Source organism: Vulpes lagopus, chromosome 3 (genome assembly GCF_018345385.1).
Source record: "Vulpes lagopus strain Blue_001 chromosome 3, ASM1834538v1, whole genome shotgun sequence".
NCBI classification, from domain to species: domain Eukaryota; kingdom Metazoa; phylum Chordata; class Mammalia; order Carnivora; family Canidae; genus Vulpes; species Vulpes lagopus.
The window spans coordinates 90,837,976-90,863,162 of NC_054826.1; the positions used below are offsets into that span (position 1 = coordinate 90,837,976).

General features: G+C 43.4%; 2 protein-coding genes across 2 annotated transcripts in view; both read right to left on the reverse strand.

Annotated features, from left to right (window-relative positions):
* The window catches only part of GALNT17 (polypeptide N-acetylgalactosaminyltransferase 17), a 433,146-nt gene that overhangs the window by 120,431 nt on the left and 287,528 nt on the right, over positions 1 to 25,187 (reverse strand). The window lies entirely within an intron of this gene.
* Positions 9,707 to 11,651, reverse strand: LOC121487913 (uracil-DNA glycosylase). The gene has a single exon (XM_041750031.1). The coding sequence runs from the start codon at positions 11,606 to 11,608 to the stop codon at positions 10,667 to 10,669; it is 942 nt and encodes a 313-aa protein (XP_041605965.1). The 5' UTR covers positions 11,609 to 11,651; the 3' UTR covers positions 9,707 to 10,666.

The window sequence follows — 25,187 nt, forward strand, 5'->3', positions numbered from 1 at the left end:
CCATCATCCCAGGGCCAGGAAACATTTGACTGGAGGCAGCCCTTATAACCCAGAGCTTGCCAAAATTATTCCAACTAGCCGATCCTAAGTCTGATCAGCTGCCTATCCTGCCTTGCCTATTCCTTCTTGAAAAAAAAACACAGTAGCCGGTGCTTTCCCTTCACTCCTCCTGCCTCCTGACTGACCCAAGTGCTTCCTCATATGACCCTGCATGGCATGGCATGCATCCTTCTGGGAGCTGTAACAAACTATCTTTTCAATGGCTTGGACCTCTTGATCTGTTGTCCTCATCGTGCCTCAAAAAGAAAAGATTCTAGATACCTTTAGGAATAATATTGTACATTATTGGCCTGCCTCCTGGGCTGGATTATTCCTAGTAGCTACAAATCCCCTTCTCCACCCATTTCCCTTAGAGCCACCCCTCCTCTCCTCATTTTACATTTCCCCTGACAGCAAAACCCTTTTAAAGCACTTTCTATACCCGTGCCACCGATTCCTCTCTCTGGTTCCCTCTCAAACCCACTTGATCAGGCTTTCACCCTCACCACTCCACTGCAGGTGCATTTGTTAAGGTCAGAAATGACTCTTCCTAAATGAAATCCCCAATGCTCAGACCTCATCATGTGTGTCCTTCCAGCTGCATCTGACCCAGCAGCTCATTCCCTTTCCTTGGAAGCAGGATCTCCACTGGGCATCCAGGGCACCACACATGCCTGGCTGTCTTCCTGGATGCTCCTAACAATCTTCTTCATTGATTCTTCCTTTTCTCTCTGGTGTTCAAGGCCAGAGGACTCCAGGACAGAACCCTTGGATCTCTTCTCCATTTATATTCACTCCTTGGTGATCTTGTTTGCTCTCGGGGCTTTCAACATTTATATTCTAATAGCTTACAAATTTATACTCCAGTCTGAATTGTTCCTCTGGACTCCAGACTTGGCATATCCAATTGTCTATTCAATATCTCCTGTGTCTATGAGATCTTTCTAACGTGGCCAAAAAGAGATTTTTTAACCTTCTTCCCACTCAAATCTGCCCCCCACACAGTCCTTCCTACTTAGATAATGTCAACTCCCATTTTTCCAAAATATTGAGATAAAAACCCTAGTGTTGGCCTCAGTGCCAAACTGTCAGAAAATCCTTAGGCTCTACCTTAAGACACACCTTGGATCTGATGACCTCTTGCCACCTTCGCTGCCACCATCTAGGGCAGGCCATCATCATCATATTACCTGCATAACCACAGTGGCCTTTAACTGGCTTCTGCTTCCACCTTTGCTCACCTTCGGTAAACTCTCAACACAGCATCCAAAATGATCTACTAAAATATAAATCAGATCAGGCTATGCCTCTGCTGGAAACCCTCCAATGATTCCCCATTTCCTTCAAAGCAAAAGCCAGGGCCTCACAATAGCCCACCAGACTCCATCTAGAGAGTCTGTTTTCTTGGGGCTTCTCTGACCTCCCTTCTTGCCCTCTCTGCTCCAGCCACACCCCTAGCTATACACTCAAAATAAAGAAAAGCAGGTGTTCCCATATCAACCTGTACATACACATTCATAGCAACATCACTCACAGTAGCCAAAAGGTGGAAACAACCCAAACATCCATCAATGGATGAATGGATAAACAAAATATAGTGTATATACGCAATGGAATATTATTGAGCCATAGCAAGGAATAAAATACTAATATATACTGTAACACGGATGAACCTCAAAAGCATTATGCTGAGTGACAAATGCCAGACACAAAGAGTCCCAGATTATATGATTCCATTTATGTGAAATATCCAGAATAGGCAAATCCATAGAGATAGAAAGCAGCTTAGTAGTTTTTAGGGACAGTGGGGAAGGGGTAGCAGGGAGTGACTGCTTAGTGGGTACAGGGTTTCCATTTGGAGTGATAAAAATGTTCCGAAAGGAGAAAGGGGTGATGGCTGCACAACACTGTGAATGTGTTTAATGCCACCGAGTTGTACACTTAAGATGGTTAATATCATAAATTTTATATGTATTTTGCCACCATAAAAATATGGAGCTGATAATAGCAATCCTCAAGCTTGCTTTGATTGTTATGTTACATTATATATGAGCCCCAAATTTCCAATTGCCATCAGACCAAAGAGATGGGAGAGCAGAGGGGTGGTTCTATCTCCATTCTTACTCTCTGTTCATGGAGACAGTCTTTTTAGCACTCTGGAAAGAAGGTCCCAAAATATTTAAGTTTTAGGCTAAACACCATATTTTCAATCTGGGATAAATGATAGTATCATGTTGAGCACCACGGTCCTCAATCTAGAATGGGAGGAAACACATGGCCCCTGGGTTCAGGGAAGACATACTCATCTAAACATCCTGCTACGTGGTCATCCAACCATCGGTGACTCAGTCTCTTTATCCATAAACTGGGCATGAAACTGCCCTGATGACCCTAGTAGGATTGTGGTAATATTCTGAGAAGATAATGAAAACAGATGTGCTCTGTGCTTAATACATGTGAATTATTACAGAGAAGTTTAAAAGAACAGTAGAAGGATGATGGACAGACAGGGGGGATTTAGGCAAGGGGGCAGAAGCTGGTAAGGAAGTGTCCCAGCAAATGGTGTCACTCCAGGAAACATTTCAGAGTAGGTGACCTGCATTCCAGGAGGAAAGGGAAATGAGAAAGTCTGGTAGGGCATGGCACAGGAGTATCACGTTTGAGTTAAGTACTAGGGCAGGTGTGTGAAAACACCCCAGGGAAGAGAGTGGAGCAGTCAGAATGGCCCCAAGAGAAATGTCTGCCCAGCCTGCAATGTCCAGCCCGTGCTGAGGCCATCTCTCACCTCCACAACTAAGTGCAAAGTCTATGCCTCTGCATGGAGAGTCCAAGATAATGTGTGTGCAATCCCACCTCCATGGCTCCTAGCACCTTAACCATCATGTGATGGCAGACTTTCCATCCTGAATGCCTTAACAAAAACTGTGGAAAGGGGATCAGAGTAGGGGTCACGTTGTGTTCACTCATTCACTCATTCGTTCATCTGGTCAACAGGCATGATAAGGCAATGGAGGATACCTTTGTTAGGCTTAGTCCCAAGGACTTGAGGAGATAAAAGCACACGTGATTCCGTCTTAGCAAACAAACACTATTTTTTGTTGTTGTTTCTTAGTAAAGATGTTTTCTGGTTGACCCTTGTTATTACTGGTTAGCAAGGCCATTGGAGTGGGAAGAGCAGTGGTAGAGGGGAAGGAAGATGCTAGAAAATGGAGACTCTGCTGATCTGTGGCCTGTGTACTAGGTGGTGTGCTGTCTTCAGAAGGAAATCCTCAGTGGGAGGGGTCTTTCCTCTGCCCCTAATTCTCCTGATTTTCAGTGTCTGCTCCTACCAGGGTGTGTGCATGTCACTATGTGGCTAGTTGTCTTGATCACCACAGAGGGTACTGGGGCTGAGGTGTCTGCCCCTTGCTTTGCCCTGCCTGCCTAATACCTCCTGCTGCTTTCAAAGGTCCCTGCTGTCTCCTGTCCCTGTCTCTGGTGGCCATGTTTCCAAATTCATGTGAGGCTGATGATCCATGAGTCAGGGGTCCAGGGCTCATATTTATTTGAGAGAGGTAAAGAGAGAGAAAGAGAAAGAGAGAGAGCAGGGGGACAGAGTGACAGAGAGAGGGACTGTCATGTAGACTCTCCACAGAGCCCGGAGGCCCAACATGGTGCTCAACCCCACAACCCCAATATCATGACCTGAGCCTGACACAAATCAAGAACCAGACACCTGACTGAGCCACCTAGGCGCCTCTACTGAGCTTTCTAATGCTAAGAACTCATTTGTAGGAAGAGCATATAAAACTCTACACCATTACTGCAGATATCCTTGAGTTTCTACAAATCCCATTCCCAGGGTACAACCTGAACCGGGTATTTTGGTGGTATTGTCAACTTCTTCAGCAATAAGCATCTTGTTTACCCAAAATGTACTTATTTCACTGCATTTGTTACAATAATATATGCAATGAGCATGTTTACACCATTTCCTAATACACAGAAAGGGTGTCTCATGTTGGATGTCACCCTTCTTTAGTCATCCTGTGGCACAGACACTGATGTGCTAAAGTGCCCAAAAGACAGAGCAGGAATGGGAGAGGAGAACTGGGGAGGAGGGGCGCAGGGCAGATGTATCCAGTGCTATGTTAGGACAATTCATAGTTATCCCTAATCCTCAAAGCAGCTCTCCTTGGTAGATACTATAGCCCCATTTTCCAGTGGAAGAATCTGAGGTTAGAGGTGAGGTGAACTGGCCAAGGGCAGACAAATGCAAGTAAGTGCAGACCCAGGAGCAACCTGGTGGTGTCTGACCCCACAGCCTCCCAGGTATCCTGCTGCCTCCTAAACAAGATCATCAAAAACAGGCAGCAACTAAGAGCTCTCACACTGGGTGGAATAAGTGGTCCCGCTTTGAAGATTTCTGGGAACTTGCAGCTGCTAAACACTAAAAATACAATTTGGGGGAAGGAGTTGGCTGGCTTGCATCGAATTCTCAACTGGCACAGTACAGTGATTTAATACTCAGAGTTCCATTTGCCTCTGCTATACATATAAATACCAAAAGGGTAAGTACCGCTGCCTTTTTAAAAATCAAATGTTGTATCCAGCACACAAATATCTCACAAGAAAATAGGACCCAAAGGCCAGTGCTTCGTCTGTTAAATGGAGGTAGCACATTCCCCTTCGTTGCTTAAGAGATAATTCACGCTGAAACAACAACTTCTTCCAGATTGGGAAGTGAACTGTCTGGGTATTAAGAGCCTTTCCTTGTGGAGGATAAAGGAAATGCTCATCTCTCCGGAGTGTGATTTTTCACAGATGCAGAAAATGCGAGTGGGGATTGAAGTTGCCAGTCTCAAACGCATTTCCTTGGCTGGCTGATTTTGCCTGGGCTTGTTTTATTAAAACAAAGACCATATCAAAATTCTCTAGTAAGATGTTCTCTACAAGTAATCTTCTCAGCATAACACTTTTGCTCCTTGCTAATCATATTTTCTGTAGGCTTTGGGAATTGATTTGCAAATAATCCATTGAAGACAATTTTTGTAAAAGCACAAAATTTCTCAAGAAGTGTTAACACATTAAGCCATTATCAGCCATCAACACTTCATATATATGTATATTTAAGCATCTGGTTAGCTGTCTTATGAGATGAAACATAGGTTGGGTGAATGTCTGGGGAAGAGATAAAGAATAAAGGTCTAGAACCGGGGTCAGCAACTCTACAGCCTGTTTTTGTCCAACCCAAGAGCTAAGAATGTTTTCTCATAGGTGAACATATTGATTTGAAGATGAGAACACCAGGAAAATGTTAGCTCTCTCCCAACAAAAATCCAATTATCCTCATCAGTAGACATGAACTCCAAAAAACTGTCTTATTACTAAATTTAGGATTTCATCAGTAAAATATTTGTGGAAATTGGTTTTTATTCTTTTTTGTAGGTAACTACATAATAGCCTTGAATTTGCCTCTTGGATTGTAAAGCCTAAAATATTTACTATTTGGTCCCTTAGAGAAAAATTTTGCCAAACTCTATCCTAGAACACGAGCCCTGGAGGGGAGTACAGACTGCATGTGGAGCGACAAGATACTGGGTGATGGGCAAAAAAGGTAACTTTCAAAAGAACAGATAAGGGACTTGGGGAGAGAAAGACTTAAAAGATGGATGAGTGTCCTTCTCATCTGGAAAAAGGGAATAATAGTACTTCTCTAGCCTCCAGGGTTGATGTGAGAACAAATCTGATAAAGGCTTTGGGGTTGCACACTCAAAAGTGGCATCAGGCTAGCAACACAAGTTGTTCTCTAAAGAGAGGGAAGATGCACAGAATATACCAGCCCAAAATATGCCTCTTTGATATAAGGATTATCTTGAGCTGGCTATTTTTAAGAAACAGCAGACGTAGGAGAAGCTCTGAAAACTTACCCTTTGGAAAGAGAAATTTACATTTATATAGGAAATCTCCATTTGTAAGGGTGCCACCTTCTCTGTACTGGGAAGGGAAGGATGACCCTAAGTCCTTAGAAACTCTCATCAGTAGAGAGGGCATCCACTTAAATCGCTGTAACAAACCTTAAGCATGTTTACTGTGCTTTTCCTGGCCACCCCCATTGACAGTCTCCCTTCTCCCCACCATCTTTCTTTTGTCTTTGGCTGAATTTGGTATTTAGGATGGTGGCTTGAGCCATTTTGGGGAGTTACTCAGTTTTCCTTGGTCTCTCCCATGTATACGAAAGGAATACATGTTATCAAATTTCTGCTTGTTTTTCTCCTATTATTCTTTTTATTACAGGGAGGAATTTTCAGCCAAGAACCTAGAAAGATAAAAGGAAAATTATTTTTCCTACCCTACCAAAGGAAGAGTATTGAGGTGTGTGCATGGTTGAGGATCTTTCTGAGAGGGTTTGAGGACATCCTATATAAATGCAGGCACCATGGGATAAAATACAATTAGAAGTAAATGAGAATAGGCAGGCAAAGGGGAAGTGAGCAGGATAAGATGATGTCAAAGTTGAGCTTAGTGCACATAACGCATACTTAATAAAGGTGTGTCACAAATGCAGCATAGGCTTTCTGGCATTACTGCAAACAGAGTTATTGGAATCAGCTGCAGTGCCTAAAAGATTTTTAATAGAGAAGTACAGATACTTGGCCTTTAAGACCCAAAAGATATTTCTCCACTGAGTAACTTGGTGAACCGTCTCCTCAAAATGCTGCTTCAGTAATACCAACTCCACAAATCTGTTAAAGCATTCCTCAGCATTGGCCCACAGCATTTAGGCAAGTATAATGAGATGAAGACAACTGTTTTCAAGGCCAAAATGAGGTCAAAGTAAGAACATAGCTTTCTGATGGCCTTGCTTATTTATGGGTTAGATTAGTAGTCAAGTAGCTATAAGAAAGTAGTCCAAGAAGATATATATTTTGAAATATATGAGTATGCTTTTCTATTCTGGATTCACTGTTTCATCAAGAGGCAGTCATAGCTTTGAGATGAGTAAAGACTGTCAGAACTAAGATGAAAAGAAGCAAAGAAGTGTTAATTTTCAGTTGTGACTATAAAGCCAACTCTTGAAACTACTGAAACAGTCTTCAAACCAAGATTTCAAGTGCATTAGCCATGCATAGAAGAAAAGTGTTTTCTAAATCTGAAGCTCCTCTGAAATATCAAGCAAAGGCAGAAGATGGAGGTTGAGACATAGCCATGGGTCTCAATGCTGGCTCACTCTGGGATCACCTGGGGAGCTTTGACAAACTACCTGTGCTTGGGCTCACTCCCAGACACTCGGATTCAACTGCTCTACATCCATATTTGATTAAAAAATGCAACCAGAGTTGAGAACTACTGACAGAGGGGATGTTCCCAATCCCCAAAGAAGGCTAATTCTTTGTGGGTTGGGGGCAAAGTCTGTAGAGAGTGAAGACAGAAAGACCTGAGGCCAGATCTCCTCTGAGGGGGTTTTAGTTTAGTTCCACTGCTCAGGTTGGAACTCAGGGTGTGGGGAGAGAAATTCTACAAATAGATTTGAGACTAGGAAGGTAAAGGGATGGATGCTTTACTTGCTGCTGTGGGGGCCAAAGGGAGATCACCCCAAAATGGGCCACTTTAGTATGATGATTATTTTGAGTCAAAAACAATAATAGGATGCCTGGGTAGTTCAGTTGCTTGAGTCCAACTCTTGATTTTGACTTGGGTTGTGATCTCAGGGTCGTGAGATCAAGACCTGCACTGGGTTCCATGCCTGGCACAGAGTCCACTTGAGAGTCTTTCTCCCCCTCTGCCCCTCCCCCCATTCATGTACACACACACACTCTCTCTCAAATAAATAAAATCTTCAAAAAGGAAAAATAAAATAAAAGCAACAAAGCCAAGCAGATTCAGAAAAGAACTTTGTCTCCTCCTCAAATGTCTAAATTTATGCTGGAAAACAGAGCCTGAACTAGGATGAGAGCTATTAAAAAAGATTCCTCTTTACCTTAAAAAAAAAAAAAAAGAAAAAAAAAGCATCTGCATAATAGGGTAACTTTTGTTTTCCAAACATCTCCTCTTACCTTCCTGCTAATGGTCTTCCTCCCTTTGTATCCTCAGGCACCCTATGCCTCTCCTTAGCTCATATAATCCTCATGGGGCTTACTGTCTTTAGAATTTCCTATCTGTGTGGATTCCCCATAAGTACTGTTAATTTGATCTTTAGTCCAGCTAGAAGGATTTTGAAGAACATAGAAAATTTCTTCCTCCCCACCACTGCCTAACACTCTGCAGGAGGGATGATGTCTTGCAGAGTGCCCAGGCCATGGGGCAGAGATGGTTGAGTGATATTTAGGCAGGTAGAAGACTTCTAATAGTGCTCCCAGTGTCATAGCTACCACTTGGCTTGAAGGAAATCCTGATGATCCCTCATTTCCCAGGGGAGGGGTGGCAAAAGGCCAAACAGATTGGATCAAGGGAGCCAGGGTCCTGGGAAGCATAGAATGGGTAAATATTATGCCTAGAGTTCAGAATGAGGACCAAGGACACCAGCAGTGAATACACAGGGGATAAAATTGAAGACAGGAGGTAGAAGACATTAACAGGTGCCAGGAAGGTAATAGAGTACAGCTTGTAGCCCAGACACCTCACCCCATTACCATTGTACAATGCCAACTCCTGCTTGCTCTTAGGAGTTAGGCAAAAGGGGAAGCAGAAGAGGAAGACCATTTGAGGAAAAAGAGGAGCCCTTACAGAGAACTGCCTGTGTAATCATGATTTAGCTGAACAACTGACTTCAGAGAAATAGAGGTTTAAATTGGAAGAAACTGAATTCCCTCGAGATGGCAAGATTAGTTTTCTTTTTCATCATCAGTGAAAATGGGGGCTAGAGATCAAGTTGTATTAAAGTTTGGAAAAACAAGGCCAACATTTTTCCACATCTGACTTGCAGCTATAATTTAAAACCTGCTACAGGTTTTGGAGTACTTAGAAGAATGGACTCTAAGATACCAACAGAAAACTAGGAGGGTAAAAGGACAAAGGAGTCACATAAGAAAACAACTTTTCTAGAAAGTAATTTGGCAAAATGTCTCATAAGTTTTAACAGCATACAAGTCTTAGATGTAGAAATTCCATGCCTATGAATTTATCCTAGAAAATAATAATGATTTCTGACTTTGAGAATGTTGGATTGTGTGATTTGGACAACTTTCCAGCTGAAAACAATGAAAGAAACTGGATTTAATTTTTTTTTAATCTTGCTAAAATCATTAGAGATGAACAAAATGTAAATTATTGAGTTGAGATTTTGCTGAGACTGGAATAAAGGGAGAGAATCTCAGCACTAGGTTTGCTTTTGCCCAGAGCCATTATGGAAAGTGGGGCTCCATTTATGGCAACCTCAAAAGATCAGAAAGGTAAAAAGTTAGACTTCAGGGCCCACCATGATGGGCTACCTGATAAACCACCTTCCATTTTGGCTATAACAATGAAAGGCTGTTCTAAGAGTAACAGTCTATTAGAAATCAACCTGCCCTTCCACAGGCTACAAGTCCACTTCATTTCATTTGAGTTGCCCAACGACCTTCAACTCTTGAATTTTATACAGAAAGATTTAAGTAAGCATAACATTTTGTTTTTTTGTTTGTTTGTTTGTTTGTTTTTTTTTTTTTTTTTTTTTTGAAACTTCAACAATCTTTTATTCCCAAACTCACTGGGGGTTAACCCTTTCCCTGGCTAACAGATCAACAGCATCTCTAAGAGGATCTAGGATGGAAGTGCAGACCTAACAAAGATTGTCTCCCCAACAAAGGATTACAAAATACATATATACATCTGCATAAGTATTCTTAAAACAGCAAAATTCACCAGTGTTGCAGGGGGAAAAAAAATCCCTCCGTGATTTCAGTCAATAAAACAAACAAAAAAAACCCAACAAAAAACAAAACCAAAAACCCAGCATCTGGCAGTCTGTGCAGCCTTAAAAACCCCAACTTAGGACACATCTAGGAGCAAAGCATTTCTTTGCTTAAAAAAATAAAGTTTAAAAATTCCCCCTTCTCTTTCTTCCAGTTCAACTCCCACAGTTGTTCCTAAAAACACGCAGAGAACTATAAAAACAAGCCCCAGGTCACTCCCTTCTGCCGGTCTGTGAGGGCTCTGTGAAGGCTCCCACGGAGGATTAGTCCTCAGGAATTGTCATCCCTAAAGTTCTGAGCACTGGCAAACTCCTCCTGCTTCCTCTAAGGAAGGGCCTGAGGGCCCAGGGAAGAATTGAGGGAACAGTGTTCTTGGCCAAGAACTGGGATCCCAGGTGGGGCAAAGCAGGGGAGGGGAGGCCTTCCTAGATAAACACACTCAGTCACCTTACAATCTAAAGTCTAACCTGCCAGGTAAAAACAAGTCACAGCTGACTGTACCAAAGAGGTGCTTCCATCCTGTCCCCTTTTCCCATACAGGTGACAGAACAAGCCTCAAGTATTTGACCTCTGCTCTCTCCCAGATACTGTGACATCAGGTTTTAGGCTGAAGCCATTTTGCAAAGACAGCCATATGGTCCCAGGGTAGAGCCGTTGCGGCTTCTGTCTGGATAAAGCTGCCACTCCTGGCAAATATTTCGATAGCAGCTTCTAGAAACTGCCCCGGAGACAGCACCTCGCCCCCCAGTTCAGGGTCACAGATCCTTCCAGTTGATGGGCTCCTTGCCAGACTTCTGCAGCAGCTCATTGGTTTTAGAGAAATGTCTACACCCAAAGAACCCTCTGTAGACCGACAACGGGGAGGGGTGCGCAGTCTGCAGCACATGGTGACGTTTCCTATCGATGGCACTGCCTTTCTTCTGAGCGTAAGAGCCCCAGAGCAAGAAGACAAGGCCACTGGAGTTCTGATTTAGCCAGGACACTACCGCATCAGTAAATTGTTCCCATCCTCTCTCCTTATGAGAATTAGCCTGATGTGCCCGGACGGTGAGGACAGCGTTGAGTAAGAGAACACCTTGCTTGGCCCACCCAGATAAATCTCCGTGACCAGGATGAACGAAACCATCAATGTCTGTAGACAGCTCTTTATAAATGTTTTCCAAACTGGGTGGAGGTGGAACAGGTCTTTGAACACTAAAGCAGAGCCCATGGGCTTGGTTGGGTCCATGATATGGATCCTGTCCCAAGATGACAACCTTCACATGTCTTATGTCACACATTTGGGTCCAGGTAAAGACTTGGTGTGGGGGTGGATACACAGTGTAATGTTTTCTTTCTTCCGCAACAAAGCCCATTAGCTTTATGAAGTACGGCTTCCCGAACTCTGCGCTGAGCGGCTTCTTCCAACTCTCACCAAAACCCACAGGCACGTTGCGGGCCGCGAGCCTAAGCAGGGCGGCGGCCTTGTTCCTCTGGATGCGGACCAGCTGCTCGGGGCTCAGCGGCGAGGAGGGCGGCGTGCCGGGGTCCTCCTGCCCGGCCCGGGCCTTCTTGGCGGGGCTGGCCGCTGCATCCCCGCTCTCCTCGGCGGCCGCCGCCACGCCGGTCCCCGGGTCGGCCGGCTCAGGGCTGCGGGCACGTCGCTTCCCGGCGGGGGTCGGGGAGAAGAAGGAGTAGAGTGTCTTCTGGCCGATCATCCCGGAGCCGAAGAGCGCGGACGCGCGCCGCCCGGGGACCCGCGGTGTGTGTCTAAGCATAACATTTTGGAAGGAAACTGGAAACTATATAAAAAGTGAAACAGCAGGTTTTGTAAAAGAAAATAGAGATAATCTAGAATTGAAAAGTTAAGTAACTAAAATTAAAGCTCAATAGATAGTTTAATAGATTAGACACAGATGCAGAGAGCATTTTTAAAGCGGAAGATAGATCAGAAGAAACTTTCAAGAACAAAGCACACAAAGACAAAGCAGATGAAAAATACATAAAAGAGGATAGGTTGGGGTACCTGGGTGGCTCAGTGGTTGAGCATCTGCTTTCAGCTCAGGGCATGATCCCGTTGCCCCAGAAACGAGTCCCACATCAGGCTCCCCGCAGGGAGCCTGATTCTCCCTCTGCCTAAGTCTCTGCCTCTCACTGTGTGTCTCTCATAAATAGATAAATGAAATCTTAAAAAAGAGAGAGAAAGAATAAGTTATAAAGAGAATACAACAAGGTCTGACAAGGGTTTGTGAGATCCTGGAGGATAAAAGAGGTCAGAGGCAATATTTGAAGAGGTAATGGCCGAGAATGTCCCAGAATTGAGGGAAAACATCAATGCACAGGTTAAGGAGCTCAACAAATCTCAAGCAGAATACATAAAAAGAAATCCACAATGAAATAAACACACAACAATGAAATAAAAAAAAAAAAACAGACATAATCTGATAAGCAGTCAGATGGGGAAAGAAAAAGAAATAAAGACTTTTTTTAAAAAAAGTTTTTGTGTAAGAATTTTAATCAAAACATTATTTGTCATAGAGAAAAACTTAAAAGCTTCTGAATTTCCACCAACAGAAATGTAGGTAAATATGTTTTGGTGTATCCTCATGATAAAATATATGGTGCTCTTAAAATATCATTTAAAAAATACTGAATGACGTAGGAAATTTTACTTAAAAATATAACACCAGCAACCACTGTTCTCAATTTCAAATTGGGGCAGGATCCATTTGAGCTAGTGGTGATTTTGTACATATCACCTTCTAATTATTCTATTTTTAAGTATGTTGGATTTTATACGTTCAAACATGGTATTAAGTGAGCAGGGTGAGTATATAGCTGAGAAAGTCACATACTCTTTGCCAGATGCTTATGTGGAGAATCTACCAAGCTTTTCCTCCACACTTCTTTTCGTGTTTTCTCAGAAGAATCAGAGGATTCTTTTTCCTCTGAAATTCTCCCAAGGAGATTGGCATGTCCCCATTTCCTCTTGGGTCTGGCATATAACAAGTTGGGATGACCAAAGGGGACTTTTTTTTCCCCCCTAGCACAATTCAAGGAGAAAAAAAATATTCTTTTGGTTTAGAAAGATATACTAAATCTTATATTATTATCAGATTTACAGTAAGATCTTTTCTCATGGCTTAATAGATACTTGGTCAAGAAGCTCATGAAGGACAATCTCCTTCAATCACCTCAACTCATATGGGTCTAACAGACTCTGGAATTCCACTCTGTAGTTAAATCAACAAAGGATCAGGTGCCCAGAAGGACTGACAAGTCTGGTCAAGTAGACTTGCAGTGTGGGAAATCACTGGGATAACAGCAAGACCACATTATCATTAACTGTACCATCCCTGCCCTCATGGAAACAATGGCATGAAGAAGGGGTTGGATATGGAGGTCACATGGTTTACGAGAGGCCAGAGGCTGCTAAGGGACTTCACCCAGAATTCCCAGGAGCTCAAAAGCTAAGCAATTTCTTACACACCCTCACTCACTCCCTGGCTCAGAGAAAGAAGCTGCAAATGTTGTCAGTTACTTCCTTAGAAGGCTGATTAGTTGATAATTACAAGGAGATGTAACATATGTCATTAAGCAATCCTCTTCAGGAATAGGATGTTGGCTGCCTTTTTCCTTAATGACGTCATTCCTTTCTAACAGTGTCTACTGTGAGGAAGAAGAGACAGGTCAACAATTCTAAGCATGGGCAGACCAGCTGGCTCTGCCTCAGAACACTGGCCAATGCCCCGAATGTTTTCTCTCTTCTGCTTCCAAGTACAGAGACTTTCCAAAGGTCATGACCATGCTCAGTTTCAAGGTATCCCCAACACCTGCCTGATGAATTCCAAACCTGTAGGCAATATTCATTTAAGGCTCACTGAGATCTGGCCCTTTCTTAGCTTTCCAAATTTTTTTTTCTAGAATCCCCTCCTTCTCTGAATCCTCTGCTCCTCACTCAAAGGCCAAGATTATTTGTGCTTTATCCTGTGTGTTTAGACCGTCCCCTGCTATCTCCCATTCAAGTCCTTATATTTAATGGGGTTAGCTTTGGCCCAGCTGCCTCCATGGATCCTCTGACTAGCTCAGCACAAAAGTGCCCTATGTCTAGAGAACCTGTTGTCTGCAGAACTCCTTTAGCAAGTGTATTATTCCATTTTTCATTGTCCTCTGTTTCCCCACCCCTACCTCCAGGCCCCAGACTGGGGAAATGGCCATATTGCTCTTTTCCCAGTCATGGGTATTAGGCAATGGGAGAGTCTGGGCAGCACAAATCTGCAGCAGAGTGTGCTTCCACCTTTAATAGATAGGATGACTGCACTGCCTTTCTGCCATCCACACTCATCAAATTGGGTCCAAAAGAACAGGATAATTCTGTCACTGGGAGATTTGAGAAGATTCCAGGAGGGAATGAGCTACTAAGAACAGCTTTGACTCATGATGCATTGGGAGCAGCTGGGTGGGAGGAGGGAGCTTGGCAGAGAGCAAGCCAGGGAGATCAGGCATGAGGCTAGCCTTTTGTACGGGGCTGGGTTATGCATTGGCAGCCCTGCCAGGTGCAGAGTTTAGAAGACATGGCTCCAAATGGTTGCCAGTGAAGAGATCAGAAAAATCCAAGCTAAGTAAGAGTCAAATCCAGACCCAAAGAGTCACAGAGTGAAAATCAGAGTGGAGGCATGTTTACATAGGATTGACTGGGCAGCTGTGATTTCATCTGGTTTGTGTAAGCCCAGGGGGACCTCTGCCCCTGTACCTACAGTGAGCAGCCTCTGCTGCCTGGCTTGAGGGGCAGGGATTTCTGGGCCATTATATTTATAGTTTTTCCACCAACTCCACCAGAGTTCAGTCTGACTGAGTGCTTGATACATCCTAGACACTGTTCTAAGCACTTACATACATTGTTTCACTTAATCCTTCCAAAGACTTGTGAGGAAGTACTATTAATCTCCCCAACTGAAAGATGGGAAAACTGAGGCACTAGGGAGATAAATCCTTTTCCCAGCAGCAAATCACTAGTAAGTGTGTAGCCAAGACCTGAACCCAGACAAAGCCCATGGAGCCTTCTCTCCCTCCCTATCTTCCCCAGCATGTGTCACCTTTGGGTGGGTCCTACCCCTGGCCTCAGGGAGAACCATTGTATTGGGAATGGTCCACAGTACCTACACGGGTCTGGTCCTTGCCCGGCACATGCAATCCTTCAGGCAGATTCTTTCTGCCCCACCTCAACTTGAGTGCCTCCCTGTTCTTCTAGAATCCAGTCCTTATCTCCAGAGAATGTGGATCTTCCCAGCTCTGGTAGCCTCCATTTCTTCTGCTTCAGCTGGACCCACTGCCTCCTGTTCTTTCTCCAAGACACTAGCCCTGCTGAGAATTACAGCCTGTGCTCTGACTCTGTGCCATCAAGGTGTTGGGAAGTATAAGGTACATAGGGGAGTCCAGCACAATGTATAATTCAAGCCACAGACCTAATTGAGCATCTGCACAAGGGTATCCCTAATACCACCCTCAGGTTTGATTATTTAGTAGGAAGATTTTAGGACTCAGTATATGGTCATACTCATGGCTATGATTTATTTTTTATGGCTATGATTTATTACAGCAAAAGGATAGAAGGAAAAGTCAGCATTGGGAAGGAGCATGGAACACAGTTGGAGAAATCAAGTATAAGCTTTCGAGATCCTCTCCCATTGGAGTCAGATAGGATGTCACCCAGCAAAGAGCTATGCCAACATGTGTGAAATGCTGTCTATGAGGAAAGTTCATCAGAGACTCAGTATCCATCGTTTTTGTTGAATACAGAGTACCTTCTGCCTAGCATGTACCAACATTCCAGTCTCTTAGAAAGAAGGCAGGTGTTCAGCATAAACCACATTGTTTGTACAGTTTGGGTGAAGTCAGCCACTCTTATCAGAAGTCCAAGATGCCAGCCAACAGCCAACCTTCTAAGTGAGCCTTTTAAAGAATAGTTAGGCCTGTTACGTTAACTGTTTTCTGTACATAATCCAAATAGACAATATAACATCCCAACAGAATTACCTTTCCTTTCCATTTGTGCCAGATTCCACACTTCCAAAGCATATCTATTTTATTAGAGTCTCATGATAACCCTGGACAGGAGGCAGGCGGGAATCAATCCCTTCAGAGATGAGCAGATCAAGGCTGAGGGAATTCTTGATTCTAAGTCACTGAGAAAATGATTGGGAAAGCTGAACCCTAAGACCAGCCAGTTTCCTCCTCCCCATGACAAAGGAACGATGGGTGGTACAGCCATATCACAGAGTGGAACCTAGATAAGCCATGTCTTTTCAAAGGTGTAAGAAAGGACTGTTGCTGTTATTGTCATCTGAGGGTAGAGTGAGACAGGGATGTGTCTCTACCACTCAAGAAAACAAAAAGATGAACAGAACTCTGAGTCTCCATGAACTTCTGACTCTTCCACGGTGCTCTCCATTAAATCAATTCACAGGATATTAGCACTAGAAGTGTCCTTAAGAAATCACTTTGTACAACTCATTTCTTTATTTGAAAAAATAGGGAAAACAATTAGCTTCAGCCCCTATTGCATATGGCTAATAACCTATTGTTTAGAAAAGACTGGAGAATGGGTAATGAAAGCCATTATGTGAGATAGCTTTTACTGTGCTTCCTTTATTGTTAGAAAATTGCCTTCATTATCAAGGAAAACAGTGATGGTCTCTCCTTCCTCAGCTTGGGCTTCTCTTCAGCTGCAGCCAAGGGCGCCGTTCTAAGTCTGAGATAGAATTTAAGAAAAAGAAGAAAATGAAAAATAAAACCCTGGGATCCCTGAGTGGCTCAGCGGTTTGGCGCCTGCCTTTGGCCCAAGGCGCGATCCTGGAGTCTCGGGATCGAGTCCCACGTCAGGCTCCCGGCATGGAGCCTGCTTCTCCCTCTCCCTGTGTGTGTCTCTGCCTCTCTCTCTCTCTCTATGATAAATAAATAAATAAATCTTAAAAAAAAAAAAAAGAAAAAGAAAACCCTTAGCTGTTCTATTTTTAAGGGCAGGTAAATTTACCCAAGTGTGGACAAGTACACCCATGAAAGGGTTTCTGAGGGAAGGATAATGGCCTGACCCTGAAGTAGGGAGAATGCCCCATCCAGTAGTGCCATGGCTGATTCTTTCTGGGTCTGAGCTTCTTTACCCCTGCACTGGAGAGATGGAGAGCAGCTACTGTGGATGGACTGCTTCCTTTATTGTGGGTTTGAGGCCATAAGCTTAACATATATTTGTCATTCTATCTGATTCTCATAGCAACGCTTTTAGACGAGTAATAGCACCTGCTTTTGAGAGTTGGGAACACTGAACCTCAGAGAATGTGGGTGCTCATGCTAACACAACGAAGAAGATGCCACCCTGGATCTCCCTCTCAACCCAGTGATTGTGTAGGCTGTCTGCACTCAGAAAAATCTGCTCTGAGCACAAGTTACAAGGAAACTCACCCGTTTCCTCTTGAACTCTGGGCATGAAAACAGTGTGCCCTGAAAATTCGGAATAACTTGCCCCTAAGCCGGTTTGAGATTTTAATTTATACTGGCTACATGGTAAGGAAACACCAAGCCGGGATGCCTGGGTGAGCTGAGCGTCTGCCTTGGGGCTCAGGGCGTCCGGGATCGAGTCCCACATCAGGCTCCCCATGAAGAGCCCGCTACTCCCTCTGTCTGCATCTCTGTCTCTCTGTGTGTCTCTCATGAATAAATAAATAAAATCTAAAAAGAAAGAAAGAAACACCAAGTCTAGAGATTTACATGAAACATAGTCCCCAGGTGATGACACGCAGGAGCGAGTGGCAAAAGCAGATGCAAAACCTACCCGTGTAACATTGTGTGCCAACTATACTTCAATTAAAAAACAAAACGAAACTTCACTGGAGACATCCACATTCACCCCTGAGCCAAGCAACCCAGAAGCTCCACAGAAGGTGAGCTCACAACCTAAAATTACAAACATGAGGAAACAATCCACCATAGGTGAGAGTCAGTGAATACAGTAGAATTAGTATCCTCAAGAACTTGAGATAACAGATCAGAGACCATAAAATAAAAAAAAATGTTAAAAACCTTAAAAAGAGAGATGAAAACCATAAGCATAAGACCCTATGAAAAATAAACAAGCAGATATGAAAAGTAACGAAACAAAACTTCTAGAAATAAAAAATACAGACTTTGAGACTTGAAACGCAGCAGGCAAGTCAAATAATAAATTATGTAGAAATGATGAGTGAAACGGAGTGAACAAGGGGATAGAGTGATGACATCATCCTTAGTACATATAAAGAGATGGAAAACAGGCAAAAGAGATGAAGAGATATTAAAGTTGGATCCTGCCACGCAAACATCGGCCAGCAGGGTTTGGATCCTGTGGTGCAACATCGACCAGTCCTGGAGCCTGGGCGATTTCTCCCTGTTGCCAAGAGTAGAAATTACTAAATGTTTTATATTTGAATAAAGCTTTATAATATATAAATAAAGATTTCAAGATCAATACATATAATCCGTCTGATCCACAAAGAACCCATGTGATGGAGATTCATGGATTTAATCACCCATCTTATAGATGGAGAAATGGAAGCTCAGAGATATTTAAGGGACTTGCCCAAGATCACACAGCTCATCAATGATGAAGCTGAAAGTCAAAGGCAATCTTCCAAATCCAAGAGCCTTCCCTTACTACTATATCCTCCCCCTTGATGAATATTTTCAACAGAAGAGAGACACTGTCTTAGTCTGTTCTGGCTGCTATAACAAAATAGCACAGATGGCTTACAAACAACAGAAATGTATTTTCTCATATTCTGAAGTCTGGACGTCTCAGATCAGAATGCATGGTTGGGTGCAGGCCCTCTTCTGGGTTTCAAACTTCTCTGTATCCTCGCAAGGTGAAAGAGCAAAGGAGGTCTCTCAGACCTCTTTTATAAGATCATTAATCTGAGTTATGAGGGCTCTGTCTTTATACTTAATCACTTCCCAAAGGCTCCACCTCCTAATACCATCACATTGGATGTGATGATTTCAACATATGAGTTTGGGCGGGTGGGGGTTGAGGGGCACACACATTCAGATCATCCTAGATGCCAACTGGGATGCTAATGGAGTCAACTTTGCAAAATTAACTGTCTCTACAGTGTTAACAACAGCCCCCAGCCAGAATCACAAAGCAACTTTCCTTCCTTGGCCATGGAGAGGGCTCTCTTCCTGCTTAAGCAGAGTCAGCCTACAGCTGCAGAGGATATAAGACAGGGGAAGAGGACAAGGCTGGCCTGCAAAAAAGGAACTGCTGGCTACAGCCGGTTCTCCGAATGAACTCTTGCCACTCTGGACTTCATCATTTTTGGTGGGAGGGAGATAATGTATCATTCATTTCCTTCCTATGTCAGGGGAAAATAAACTGGATGGGAACAATGCTAGGGTCCATTTCACACACAGGGCACAAAATGAGAAACATTCTCAATCATGGGCCAAAACCATAAGTCAACGATGGTCACTGAGACTCTTTGACCAAAGGACAAGGAAAAATGAAATTCTTTTGGAGCGTGGGCTCTCTTTTTAAAAGGGCAAGCACCCTCCCCTTGGAGACATTGAAACAAACTGCTCAGACATCTCGTTCCTGAAAAACAGGCTTGATTTCTCTATTCTGATAGCTCAAATTTATAAGTTATTGGGATTCTACACATCTGCCAGGTGGGATCTTAAATCTGATGAGGCTCTGGATTCATTAACCTTGGCAGAAGGAGCCTGGGTAAATCTGCTTGCAAAATGCCTGCTGTATATTTTAATTCTCAAAAGGGCAAGGAAAGTAGAATGCAGATCTATGTACCCTGCTTCCAGCTACATCCTTGACAATCTCAATAACCTTCTCAAGATTATCATTATCTTTTATTAAGCAAGAGTGTCTTCTCCCAGAGATAGAGAGCAATCAACAGTGCAGGGAAGTGACGTCGTGGACTCCAAGTAAAGCTTTGTTCTTCACTTCTCTTAGGCATTCATGGCTTTCCACCTTACACAGCAGTTATTCACCTACATGATCTCGTTCTCCTGCTCTAAAAATGTACCCATGTTTTAGTCCTCTTGTGTATCACCAACAGCAATTAACACAATGTCTTTCATTTAGCAAGTACTCCATAAATTCTTGTTGGGTGGCAAATGAATGCACGGGCCTGATTAGCACATTCTTTCTTCAGTAACTCTTCTGCTTAAAGAAGTCTTCTCTGAAAGGGGCCTCCATGTGTATTCATAAGAGAGCAGCAATAATTCAGAGAGAAATTATGTGCAAGTCACCAAATGGTCTTATTTATAATTGAGTTGCCCTTCCTGTTCATGTTTCAGATTTGCAGCTCCATCACACTGGGTTCTCAGGAAGAATTCATAGAAAGCTGGAGCTGCACCTCATGTATTCTCACATCATTGGGGGTAAGTGAGAGTAAGCACAGGTTCACATTACACAGGTAGAAGAGGGGCTTTTTTGAGTGGGATTTGTGTGGGGCCAGGAGACCCAAAAACTCTCTCGCCATACCACCTGGTGGCAAGTGGCCACTGGTCCCTCAACACAACTCTGTCCTGTGGCTTAAAGAATCCAGGGCAGGCAAGTGCAGAGTAGGGATTCTAAGCAGGAGAAGTGGACCTACCTGAAAGTAATTAGCCTTCAGTTAAGAAAGAAAATGGCCCATTTGATGAACGCTGTCTTGATGGGCAGTTCAAACCTCCTGTTCCAGCTTGTGAATTATAATACTATTAAGTCCACATGAATGAACAGAACACTTGTACTTCTGGGAAACTGGCCTAGAAATACACCTGTGTAACAAAATATACATTTAAGGCTATTAACTACTGCATTTGTTGGAAGAGAAAAAAAGTAGAAATAACTAAGTGCTTATAAATAATAGGTCTTGATTAAAATGCTCCACAGGACAGACACCTATCTGCTGTGTGTATTGCTATGAGCCCAGCCCCTAGAACAGTGCTGGTACACAGTAGGTGCTCAAAAAATATTTGTTTACAAAATGAACAAGACGGCACTCACCTGTCAAAAAGACTGAGATGGAACTAAATTCCAGCTACTAATGTGTCCTTGGTGAATTAAGCAAAAAAGCAAGTTGCGGAATAATATGAATGAGGCAATCCCAGTTCGGCATGTCTTCAGTACCATCAAAATATTTGTTTGAAAAATGTTTGTTGAATGAACTCAATTTTGTAGATATTGTCCTATATGTTCATGAGTACATGCACACTCACACATGCACATATGCACACACACACAAACACATCTTGGTAAATGCATAAAGGGTCCAGAAGTCTATATATCAAACTGTTCAAAGGAAGGGAGTAAAATAAGGGGCTTTTTGACTTATGTAACTCTCAATGAGTTGAATTTTTTTTTTTACAACGCTTTTCTATTTTTATAATTCAAATGACATTAAAAAAAACTCTACCTCTGAGAAAATCTCCAAGAGAAAGGGCAGTCAAGAGCCAGCGCTAGTCCTACACTGCTTCCTACCACCCCTCCGATACAATATGAGGCGAGCAATGAAGGAGAAATGAGTTTCACGGCATGGCTCCCGAGCACTTAGGAGGGAAGAAGAGTGTAGAGACCCTTTACAAAATGAGGGTTAATTTGATAGTGGAGAAGCTATTCCCGCCATCACATTACCAAAAAAGGGAGGTTGATAAGGGCGATTGATCATTTTATCTCATCACTTTAAGGGACTGGGAAGATCTTTCATAGGCACTGAACACACTCTCAAGTTTAAAGGCCCTTAAATCAATTTTATTAGATTAATTGATGATCTTTTGTGTGCACTTGTCCTCCGCAATCTGCCATGTCTTGTCAGGTTGACTGGAGGGCTCAAAGTGGAGTTTAGTCTCTCATCCCTGATGAAAACTGGAAGCAGAGGGGACGGAGTTGCCCTCACTGTGCAGCCTGGCTTATGGGCTGAAGGTGTAAGAGGCCACTTGGTCATTTGTGGAGGAGCTCAATGCTTGAAATACTATCAGTAAAAAAATAAAAAGAAAAAAAGAAAAATAATAAAAAAAGAAATACTATCGGTGAGCTCTGATTTCCAGGGTTGCAACTGGATTCATAAAAATGTGTGCAGAAGACACATTCAGGACTTTCCCTTTACCACTGAAATATCTTTAGCCACTTCAAATGTTCTAAGTACATTATTATCAATGTTTATTCATTCAACAGCTAAGCTCTGACTCTGTACCATCGCTGTGTATACTGGTTTCTTAAGGCTGCCATAACAAATTGCCACAAGCTGGGTGGCTTACACCAGGAATGTATCCTCTCAGAATTCTATAGGCCAGAAGTCCAAAATCAGGATGTAGGCAGGCTGCACCCCCTCCAAAGGCTCCATGGGAGAATCTGCCTTTGCCCTTTCCAACCTCCAGTGGCCCCAGGCATTTCTTGTCCTGGGGTTCCAAAGCTCCAACCCTGGCCCCTTCCTCTGTGACTGTATTTTCTCCTCTTCTGTCTCTTATAAGGACACTTGCCATCCAACCTAGGGCCCACCCAGATAATCTGGCATGGTCTCATCTAGAAATCCTGAACCCAATCACATCTGCAAAGACATCCCCTCCCCCATTGCCACCCTTTCCACACAAGGTCACAGTCACAGGTTCCAGGGGCTGTATCTGCTTTTTGGAGGACCACCATTCAGTCCACCACCTATACTAGACACTGAGGACGCAATGATACCCAAGTCACACTTCTCTCCACTGAAGAGTTCACAGTTTTCCATGTGTAATCAGATAGCTGTGATACAATGCAATCCGAAATACAAAAGGTAGCTGGAAACCACCCTCCTACAGGTGAGACACTGAGGGGAAAGCTGTAAAAAGGAGGAGGTGTTGGGGCGAGCCTTAAAGAATGAATAAGTAATCACTAGGCAGGGATGCAGTGAGATGCAAATGGGCATCCCAGGTGGCAGAAAGATCCAGAACTCATGGAGGAAGCAAAGAGATTTGAATGGGCATGGTGTGTTCAGGGCATGCCCAGTAAGTGAAGGGGTCAGGAGCGTAGAGTCCTTGTGTGGGTGTCTCAGAGGGGGAGGCATGATCAGTGTTTATTCATTGTTCACTCATTCAAGACGGGGTTGACCATGTGGGGTCAGGATGTGAAGGATCTTGTTCTTCCAAGTCCATGTCTTGCCAACCACTTGCCACTACTTAACCTTTTAAGGGTAGACCTAAAATAACTCCAAACTTATCTGTATCCATGTACTCCCCATAATACAAGGAGCTCTTCAAGGCCAAAGACCCATCTTCTTTGCTCCCACTGAGCAGAGAACAGTGTCCAGGCCACGGCTGTGTATAGGGCTTCAGTATCAGTGCAAAGCTGCCTGGGGAAGGCTGAGGCCCAGATGTAGGAGCCTCCCCAAAGCAGAGTATTGGCTGCAACTAGAAACCTGGGTGAACACATCTACTAATGATGGCTAGCCCTCTTAGGTATCTCTGGGAAAAGGAGTTCAGTGAGAAGAGCAGTGACCAAAGCTGATAAACAATCTCTCTTGCTATGCACAGTCACTGATGCTTGGTCTTTAATCTTCAATAGCTAAATGCCCAAATAGACTGATTGTTAAGACAGTCAGTTGAGTCATAAAATGAGCTGTTAAACTGAAATCATTGATTTTTATTACTACACAAGCCCTAATAATGGGCTGGCAGGGGCACAATACAGACACGGCTCCGGAATGTCAGTACAGAGTCAAAAATTCCAACTGCTGGAAATTAAATGTATTTATTCCTACAAATTAAATTGCCTTGGGGAAATCGTCTCAGGTGCAGAAGTACTTAATGTTTACCAACTAATATTCCAATTGCTAAGTAACCCTGTTGGGTCTTGACACTTGGCCCAGAAATGACATCTGTCTTCTTAATAAGCAGGTAAAATGAAATCATGCCCACGTGACCAAGGCCTTCACGCCCACCACTCTTCCTCACACAGATGCTCAATGCAAACTCTAGAGACAAAGCCAGCGTGGTCATTAGCAGGCCATATGTTAGAAGGAAGCACTGCAGAGCGGGTGACTTATTGTTTGTATGATCATCTGTTCACAGTAGAACTTAGTGGGCCCCAAACAGAATTTTGGTCCACTCTTACTTCATAGGTAAAAATACATAGACATAAAAGGAAACGTACTCAATTTTATTCGACTGCCTTTCCCTCCCACACAGATTTGATCTGGTGTTTTCAGCAGTCAGGGATATGATCCTGGGTAACATTTCCGAACAGAGAGACAGCAGAATAAGAATAGCGTGAGCTAGACTCAGATGCCAGTTAGCATCTGGCTGGCACCCCCTCATGCCACCTTCTCATCAGGTGGCAAGATGGATGAAAATGCAGAAGAAAATAAAAATTAGTAATCATTCTACAGCTTGGATTCAGGCAATCTACTCTCAGAATCTGGCAGAAATATCTAGTAAGTGCATGTCAGTAGGGCTGGATAGAGAGACACAACTGTGGCTTCCTTCTGAAATATCATTCTTGCCCTCTCGAAGGATGAGAAGAAAACTATGTGGCCCTTCCCCCATCATCTTCCTGCTGGCCAAAAGGCTCAGAGACAGAGAGAGATAGACAACAGGGCAGGCTAACCTACTCCTTTGAGGAATGAGATAGCGGGTTGTACCATTCTCCCTTAGGAGCCTGAAGTGCCCAGAAAACAAGAGGCTAGAGATACCCCTGGAGGGGCTATGATACAGTATCACGAAAGTATAATTCTCCCAAGAAGGCAGGGAAAGGAAGAGGGAACACCAAGATCCTGAGTCTGAAATTAATGCAAAGAAATCCAAAACCAACAAGGCAAAGCAAATATACAGCACCTGAGAAACTCCCGGGGATGGGGTACAGAGATGATGCCACTTCAGCCCAGCAGAGACGCATGCATAACACTTCCAGAAGTAGCCCTATGATCTGTGCACATCCTTCTCTCTCACTGTAAGAATGAAAAATGATGGGCTCTGATGAGCAACTCAGGCCTAAGGTAATCAATCACCTTGCCCGGCATTTCTCCTGAGGATGAAAGTCTGTGGGAAAACATTGTAGTGCTTGGGAAAGAGAGTACCGTTCTGAAGCTTCCAAGAACAAGTATGGCTCTGAAATTATCTGCTACACCAGAATTTTTTTTAAAAAATTGTCATCATCCACTGTGAAAGGCAACAATATATAGTCTTGTGATCTTCCCTAATTTGTTTTCTAAGATTATACCTCATATTTATTTTATGGATTCTGGAAAGGAAGATGGACACTTTTTTTTTGTTTCCCTACAGCTTCATGAGCTAGTC

Bases quoted from the DNA above. Each gene is read 5' to 3' on its own strand.
- LOC121487913 (XM_041750031.1), bottom strand. From the start codon at position 11,608: ATGATCGGCCAGAAGACACTCTACTCCTTCTTCTCCCCGACCCCCGCC.